Source organism: Limulus polyphemus, unplaced genomic scaffold, assembly GCF_000517525.1.
Source record: "Limulus polyphemus unplaced genomic scaffold, Limulus_polyphemus-2.1.2 Scaffold1785, whole genome shotgun sequence".
NCBI classification, from domain to species: Eukaryota; Metazoa; Arthropoda; class Merostomata; order Xiphosura; family Limulidae; genus Limulus; species Limulus polyphemus.
In genome coordinates this window covers 176,683-183,648 of record NW_013667395.1, presented here as the reverse complement: position 1 = coordinate 183,648, position 6,966 = coordinate 176,683, and the positions used below count along the sequence as shown (strand labels likewise).

The window sequence follows — 6,966 nt, the reverse complement described above, 5'->3', positions numbered from 1 at the left end:
TTTTTCTTCATTACCCATTCAAGCCATCTCCAACCATTATTAGTCTCAAAGTGGGTTCCTCGTCATCGAATAGTGATTCTTATTGGGCTAGAATTTTACAGATACTGCCGAAAAGCCCGCCATGAGGAATTAGATACCCAGTATGGGTAATTCATTATTCATGGTAATATATATTACTACTCTTGAGGTAACACCTCAATACACCTTAATTTACAATACAGTTATTGGCAACATCTGTACTTGATCATTGTTTATCTAATTAAGAAAGTACTCATTAACCAGAGTTATTCTTTATGTACTCAATTAATAAAATTAAGAGCAATGAGTATATGAAGTTTTTAGAATGATGAAAAAATGTATTATTCCTCAAAATTATTCTATATACTTAGCTTAGGTGAGCTTAATTTATATCTTGAATGACTTTTAGTGGTGATTTTATTTTAAGATTCACCAAATCTTGTAATTTAAAACATCAGAAGTGATGTAGTAATTCAAGTCAAGTATGATGCTTTATCGTCTTTGGATGTTCTCCATATTATGTTTTTCATTACATGCAGACCTCTCAGATTGGTTTAACAGAAACTCTCAAGGGTTCCCGAGGAGACAGCAGGAAGTTTGAGGTCTGGTTACATGGGAGAACACAAGTTTTTATTATTCAGGTTAGTGGAAATACATTGAATAGCAGGACATTGAAGTTTGCATTGGTTATAATTTTATTGTTTATTTTCTTGATATGATTCTGTAATTTAAAGGAACTAGTGTAAGTCTCTGAACAAATATATCTTTATAAGTAATACCAGAAGAAATTCTAATTTCTGTGCCTTTTTTTTCTTGACTTCCAGAAAAAGAAAAATAAGTGAATCACTTGTAGCTGTGCTTTTTTTTTTCTTATGCATTGTATTTTAGATTTGAATGGCATGTGCATTAGCTTTTCATAAAATTGATATGAAACTAAATCAAATTATTTTAATCTTTTATAGTAAATTCAGAGCTCTAAGTATACAGTTACTTAACATTATAGAAAGTGAAGTCTACTAGTCTTAACAAACAAAGATGAAAAGCATCTGTCTGACTGGAACATTAATTGAAGGTACTTTACTATTTGGGTTAAAAATTGATTTGTTCTATGAAACTTATTCATTAGTGTAATCAGTATTTTTTTATTATGCAGTTTTTTAAACTATTATACTTTATTTATTTATTTATTGATTATTTTATTGTTTATGAATATTCTCTTTTCTTAATTAAATAATGTTTCCTTAAATGTTTTTAGGCTCCAACTGTGGAAGTTAAAAACACGTGGGTGAAGGCCATCAAGAAAGTATTGTTGCAACAGTTTGAAGATCTAAAAGGTTGTTGTTTATATTTACTTAGACTGAAAAAGTAGATGTATAATACAGTAATGCAAATGCCATCTTCAGTGACTTATTTTGAAATGTGCTCTTAGAAGTATCAAAATTTATATGTATTTTGAACAATGTAATTAATAGACAACTTCCAATACCATATCTTACCTCCTCTAGCATAATAGCTCTCCTTGATTTGTGCTGCCTTCTACATGTGCAGTTTTCGTTCACGAATAGCCTTGATGCTCCTACCTACCATCATGTATATACATGTGGCATAGCTGAACTGTAGCATGGAAATGAGCAAGTGATGTATTCTCTAGCACAGCTGACTCCCTCTAATGTAGAGCACTATCATTACTTCTCGATTTGGCAGTCACGTGTGCAGTCATAAACGATTATTGCTCAATACATGTTGTTTGTGTGTTTAACAATTTAGCTAATTTTTTGACAACTTTAAATTTGTTGTAAATTTTTTGTGTGGAAAGTTTTTCTTTCTTTTTCCCCACTATAAACTTAGTTTTATGTAACAACTACAACTTCTAGTATGGATCCTACCACACTTAACATTACTGTGGCTTCACACTTTTGGCAGAAAAGGTCTCGGCCTTGGTGTGTCATGGTCTTGAGCCATGGTCAGATCTCCCGTTTCCTGGGGAAACTGTTTCTGAGGATGAAAACTTGGACTGCTTTTTCCACCTCCTGATTTTGTAGCTCCTTCTCAGTCTACCCTGTTGATCTCCCTCATACTAACTGGACATGATTTCTCAGGTTTGCCTAGTTATTAGTTTTCATGCTGAGCAATTCCTTACCCAAACCATACAGGTGCCAGCATGCCTAAACTCCCATGTTTGACAGATTTGCATGCTTTGGCTTACCATAGGTTGGAGTTTCCATTTCATGATTCTCAGACCTTAGAATTACTGATTCAGGCATGGGGCTCTGATCCTTCAGCTACCCTTTGTTTTTCCCCTGCTCATTTCTCTCGTCTTTGTCTTACCATAATGAGTACCCTACATAATCTTTCATCTGTCCATCTTCTTTTTGAAGCTATCCACCATTCCCTTGAGGATGTATCAGAGCATATGCATTCCTTTCTTTTCTCTACATTGGCTCGTTTATCTTATATGTGTTTTATTGTTGGGATCTTCTTGGCAGTGATACCCTTTTGTCGCGTGTGCATTTGCCTGCTTCTTATCTACGTGACCTTTGCCTAGCTCCTTTTTTGTGCCAGTCTGTTTTTCGAGATGTCCCTGATACTTTAGTCTCATGTGGAGGTGGCATACAAACATTCCTCTCTTTCTTCTCTTGTTTCGTGTCTTTCCCAATCATCTTTTGTTCCTATTCCTGTTTCTCACTCTCCAGCATCCTCTTGTCTCCCTGTATCAACTTCCAGTGTTTCCGTTTCAAGTTTACAGATCGCCCATTGTCGCTTTTTCCAATGTCAGTATTGTCGTGAATTGCCCCTTGCTCATCTGTGGCATCCTTTTGCTGCAGGTTCTTGGGTTCTTCAAGTGCTAGCGGAAGGACTGTTTCTTCGTTTTTCCACTCCTCCGCCATTATCTCCAGTTTCATTTTCCTTTTCTTACCCTCCTCTCCGAAATTCATATTCTAGCCAGTGTCTCACCAAGGTGGTTTTGGATCTTATGCAGAAGGAGGCTATCAAACAAGTGTTTCGCCTTCTCCAGAATTTTATTCCCATCTGTTCACTATTGGCATTTTATTATTGTTCCCTCAAACATCAACTGCTTCATTAACCTCCTGTGATTCACCATAGAGTCTTTTCTCGACCTCAAATGGTCATTCACACCAGGTCTTTGAATGACCAAGGTCGACATCTTGGATGCTGACCTTCATATCCCTATTTTTCCTGCATCCAGCTATTACCTTCGGTTTATTCATGGGGATTGGATGTTTCAATTTCACAATCTACTATTCAGTTTGGCATTGGATCCAAGTCTTCTGTCACATAATCAGAGCCTTTGCCTATCATATTTATGACCTGGGAATGCAGTTTGACCATTACGTGGATAATTGGCTCCTACCCAGCAAGCCTCTCACAAAAATACCCATCTTCTCCTTCAGGAGGCAGCTCGTTTGGGGTGGCTTGTGAAACTGTAAAAGTCAAATCTTGCATCCACTCAGTATTTTATTCATCTTGGGGTGTATTGTATCGGAAGTTAACATTTTCCTATACTGAAAATGTATTTCTGATAGATATTTACCTCTCTAACACTTCCCACCCATCCTTCCCCCTTCCAATGCAATTTTGTTTTTTCTTGCATAACCTTGAAGTGATTATAGGATTATACAGTATAAAGGGGGTTAGCTGTGCTAGGAGGGTGTCACACTCCTATTGGTAGAGGGTGGTAGCATGCACATTTGCATTTTACAGATGTAAAGGTGTAATGGTGGGTGGTATCATCAAAGCCAGTGGCGAGCGAAAATTGGACATATAGTGGGCAGCACAAATCAAGAAAATCTATTATATGAGAGGAGGTAAGTATCTATTGCAAATACATTTTCAGTGTAGGAAAATGTTAACTTTTAATGTATTCAAAAGGAAAAATATATGTACTTTAAAAACACCAAATGCATATTATCTGTAATGCTACAAGTAATATACAAGTTCATTAAACATTATTTAGTTTTATATATTTATGACACCCAATCTTAATATCAATTGCATGTTTTTCCTAAAACTGAAATTTTAGATAATACAATAGCAACGTGGACTTTCTAAATTTAGAAAGGAGTTGAAGTTGAAAACGAGATGTAATATAATTAAATCTGAGTAACTTATAGAAATTTCTGTACATGATGATGTATCAAAGCTTCTTTTCTTTTACTGTAGATGAAAGTAAGAAAAATACAGACAAAGTTCCAAGTTTATTTACTAAAACAAGAAAAACAGTTCCAGGTGCTCTTCATAGGTAATTTTTCTATGTCTTTGATTTTTGTCAGCTGTGCATTGTGATTGTATGTTATACTTTGACAATAACAAAATTAAATTTATTTAACTTCATATTATAGCACTGACTGCTAATTAACACCTATTACCAACATTGTGAACTCCTTTTAACATTCTTTTATCTATAATAATTTAGCTGTCAAAGTATCTTAAAATCATAAGACTGTTTTTAATACACAAATTAATATAACTCTATGCACTAAGATGTTTGAGAGATATTTAAAGTCCTTTTGGTTAAAACTACTTTTTCTCATCATTTCATCAAAGATTATTTTGATGGAAATTATTTTTGCAAAAAAATTTCACGCATGATAAAATATAACAAAGAAAAACTTCTTATGGGACAGAATCTTATAGATACTATATGATTGTCAAGAAAGTAGACTGATGACTTAAGTAATTTCAAACAGAAGAAGCATCACTTAGCACAAGATGGTTTTATGGGGTGCTTTGGTATACTTAGGACACTGACTTTAAATATCACTTTATAGTTAACACATTAATAGTCAATAATGGTTTCCAAAAATTATCAGGAACTAAACTTTGAGGTTTTATGTGTTGATAAAGAAGTTTTAATTATCTGAAATCCTTATTTGATACTGGGATAATCATACATAAATTAATGAGTGAAACTGACATTTTTTTAATTAATATATCTGAACTTTTTTAACATCAGAAATGTTTATATTGCACTGCTAAGTATAGCTTAATGGTTTAATATATTATTATTTTTAGGTCTAAAAATACTGTTGGCAGCCTTAGCTGGGATAACTGCCCAATGGTCACTGAAAATAACCATCCAACTATTCATCATCCTCCTGAATTAGAGCGAAGAGCCACACTTCCAACTATACACTATCATGGACATAGAACAAATGGAATGTCTCACTCTGAAAGCCATGATGATGGATGGTCAACTGATGACTTTTCACAGACTGAAGATGAAGATGAAGATAGTGATGTATTTGCTTGCAGAACTGAGGTAAAACAAGGTTTCATTTTTCAAATATCAAGACAAATTTTTTGTTAAATATATAATTGATTTCTAACTCATTTCCAATCATATTTTCTGGCTGACTGAGAAATTAAGATTTTCAATTTAAGTTCAGACCTACTATGTCATGTCTGTAGGTAACCCGGAAGAATAGAATATATTTTATTGTTAATTATCATTGAAATTAGTCTTCAGTCTAATGATTTATTATATTTCTTTTTTTTCATGTAATATAAATATCATCATTAACATTATTTAAATAATAATGCCATTTTTCAGGATCATTCACACATTAACACTAACACAATGTGAAAACTTCAATGTATATTATCTCTACTGGATGTGAAAACAAGTTATTGACATGAAACTATGCTATGCATTAAAAGCACTTCTAAAAACAGAACCACACCTATTATTTACCATTTTTTGTAAAAGCCATGGTGAATTGTATCAAAACCAAACTCGTTATTATATATATATTTATAATAGAATTATTTTCATTGTTTTTATACAAGCACTTTAGCATTATTGGAATAATTTATTATATGATTGATTTCAATTATCTTATATTTGAACTATAAGTAACAATCATAGTGTCACCTGTTTTAACACAAGAAAATGCTGAACCACATTTTTAAAATCAAAATTGAAACCTCAAACTTTCCTGTAAAATCATTAAATGTATATTAATTACATATTTTATTTAAAGATATTTTAAATAGCCCAAAGTCTTAATTTACATGCATATATACAAATTATGCACTAGTGGTAAAAGTAATTTGTAACATAAATGAGAAGATAATAAGTAATATTTTTAAGTATTCTACCTTTACCTCCAAAGCCAATTTGTGTAAATGGGTTTCTGTAAGTTAACATGCCCAGAATTTCTTCATACTTCACTTGAGTGCAATTTTGAAAAAGTTTTAAGGTTCATACATTAGCTCATTCAAAATTGTTTGAGCAATTGTAATTTTGTTTTAATAATTATTAATTTTTGAAGAGGAACTGAGACACTACAAAATCTAGCCATGAGTGTCTTAGGGACACCTAAAATTCTAAGTCAGTTTCAACCAGTATACATCAAAATGAAAAATAAATAGGTGATTGTCACAGTGCTTAGGAATTCTTCTGAACATTGTTATATTTAAGTACATAATAATTAGTTATATATCTTTATATGAACCACATACCAGCTATAAGTACATAATTAATGTGTACCACAATAATATTCAGAATAGTTAATCCTCCCAGTTGGACAGGTGTTCGTCTGCAGACTTACAACACTAGAAACTGTATTTTGATACCCGTTGTGAGCAGAGCACAGATAGCCCATTGTGTTTAATTCCAAACAAACAAACAGAATAGTTAAATATTTTTACTCAGTGTGAGAGTGAGAAATTACTCCATGGTAAAACGAGGTAGCACCAAAAATCAATTGAAGAATGAAAAATCTATCACTGGCTGCCAATCTCTGGTTTTCTAGGGGACCACAAACAGCCTGGAATAAAACCCTGAAGAAGGGTGAACTACAAGTTGGTTGGCATATTGAGAGAGAAGATCTTGCACTGCCATGTACATAATGCTGACATGTAGGAGGATCTCAAGGCAATAGAAAGAAAACAGGTATCTGAGACAATGAAGGAAAGGAGAGGAAA

The 6,966-nt window shown here is 33.0% G+C and overlaps 2 protein-coding genes across 4 annotated transcripts in view; one reads left to right on the top strand and one right to left on the bottom strand.

Annotated features, from left to right (window-relative positions):
• LOC106464926 (guanine nucleotide exchange factor DBS-like) overlaps positions 1-6,966 on the top strand; it is a 57,742-nt gene that overhangs the window by 42,024 nt on the left and 8,752 nt on the right. For 2 of the 3 annotated variants that reach the window (XM_022392731.1, XM_022392732.1), the window contains 4 exons: positions 558-659; positions 1,274-1,352; positions 4,201-4,279; positions 5,053-5,299. In XM_022392731.1, coding sequence (XP_022248439.1) covers positions 558-659; positions 1,274-1,352; positions 4,201-4,279; positions 5,053-5,299 — 507 coding nt within the window. Of the gene's footprint in view, positions 1-557; positions 660-980; positions 1,091-1,273; positions 1,353-4,200; positions 4,280-5,052; positions 5,300-6,966 lie in introns of those variants that run through there. The other variant, XR_002611857.1, reaches the window with a different exon arrangement.
• LOC111087139 (transcriptional coactivator YAP1-like) overlaps positions 2,438-6,966 on the bottom strand; it is a 91,347-nt gene continuing 86,818 nt past the window's right edge. Inside the window, exon 9 of the transcript XR_002611858.1 lies at positions 2,438-2,450. The gene's annotated coding sequence lies outside the window, so the exon portion shown is untranslated. The remainder of the gene's footprint in view (positions 2,451-6,966) is intronic.